The following is a 1,781-nucleotide window of genomic DNA, read 5'->3' on the forward strand; positions in this document are numbered from 1 at the left end:
ACGTGTGCTCTTCCGATCTAACCGTTAGAAAAACAGTAGCTATGATAGCCATTACGCAGTAAAAATAAATAGTAGCATTTCTATTATGCGTTATCATCATTGAATATAACTGTAAGACGACATAACCGCCCAAAAGAGAGATAGCATTGGTAATTTGTCCCAGAACGTTCACATATTTGCTAGGATACAGTTCCGGGATCATTGCCAGAGGAATCGAAATAAATCCGAATGCACCAAAACCCTGCGATTCATAAATTAATTGTGAACTATATGGATAGTTGTAGTAATATATTGAAAATCTTATAAAAAAAAACTTTTTCAAAAAGCTAATTTTTATAGTTCAATCTACGTTAGATTTAGACTTCTGTCAAAATCCTGATATTTTCTTAAACAGTAATTATAATAATTATTACACAAATATATTTATGAAAATGTTATTTTTTTACCACGTAGAGGAGGAAGCAAACGAGAGGAACAACCGTAATGCCAGCAGCCTCAAAAAATTGCAGGTAGATTGCTAATGCGCCCAAAGAGATTGACATACCAGTACCGGACACAATAGAAATGATTCGACGACCAATTCTAATGGAATTTCAAAATTTATGATAGAAGTTTCTCAAGACATTATCATATACAATATATCAAGCAATAATTTGTAACGAATGTGACAAGCGTTTTAATAGCGAGATCTATAGATAAATCACAATAAATTGAGAAAATATCAGAAACACAGCACATTAAATTTACGCTTAATGATTCTAATAGCATGATTACTGATTTGTCATAAACTATTGATGATTTTTGACGCAGTTAATATTTATTTTTGACTTTTTATGTGTAGATGTATTACATAAATATATGTATAATTATTTATATCGTATGAGATTGCGGGCTGTACAGCAAACGAAAATAAATACCTCTTGCTGAAGCATGCTGCAATTATGTTGCTTATCACCAGGACTATCCCTACTATGACGGTGACGAAAAAGGGATCTACTGTGATTCTGATTCTGATAATAATATCGACAGTATAAACTAAAATCACGTACAGCCCACAAATCTTTTGAAAAAGTAAATAAAAATTTAGTATCACAAAAGGTTTCCACACTTCTGGTAAAACGATCGTTTTCTGTATTTTCGTCAGAATGCCCCACGCATTGCGATTAAGAAACGATCTCCATCCGGTTTCTTTAATCGACAAAGAATCTATTTGACAATTTCGAGATATTGACAGCTCGATATAGTTTATCATTTTGGATAACTCTTCTTGGAATTCAATCGTTTCCTGATGCAAACCGCGAATACGAAGTAAAGCGATCTTAGCTTCCTCCTTTCGGCCTTTTAAAAGTAACCACTCAGGACTCTCGCAAATGAAAAAGATATTGCATAGCACGAATAATATCGAGGGGATACTGAAAAGAGCTGCCATCAATCTCCAATTGTTCTAAAATAATAAAAATGTTTTAAATATAAATTTTTATGCATATGTATATTTCTTGTTTTGGAGGAAAAGGATTCTTATACATAAATGCTGTTAGCAAAAATATTAAATTGTTTGTCAATTTAATACGTTACAGTAGAATCCGGGTTCATGCAAAGAACTGTTTCAAGACCGACAAAAAATGGGCCCAGTTGTGTGTGGCTGGATATTGTAACAATAAAAATTATTTCATAGACACCAACATTCGTGTCGGCTTTCATTAGCACTTCGTATATCTGATACATTTTTATATTAACTCGTAAAGGACACCTTTCTTTTGAATGGTTTAGATCAGAAGAGC

The 1,781-nt window shown here is 32.7% G+C and overlaps 1 protein-coding gene across 1 annotated transcript; it reads right to left on the minus strand.

The window, feature by feature from the left end:
• Positions 1-22: 22 nt before the first annotated feature.
• Positions 23-1,725, minus strand: LOC105461358 (facilitated trehalose transporter Tret1-like; the record flags this gene model as incomplete). The annotated part of the gene is made up of 4 exons (XM_011707855.1): positions 1,576-1,725; positions 918-1,444; positions 447-582; positions 23-241 (listed from the first exon to the last, which is right to left on the minus strand). Coding segments are annotated over exons 1-4 (1,032 nt in total), but the record flags the coding sequence as incomplete, so codon positions are not given.
• Positions 1,726-1,781: the final 56 nt, after the last annotated feature.

The sequence above is a fragment of the Wasmannia auropunctata genome, unplaced genomic scaffold, assembly GCF_000956235.1.
Source record: "Wasmannia auropunctata unplaced genomic scaffold, wasmannia.A_1.0 LD291525.1, whole genome shotgun sequence".
Taxonomy (NCBI): Eukaryota; Metazoa; Arthropoda; class Insecta; order Hymenoptera; family Formicidae; genus Wasmannia; species Wasmannia auropunctata.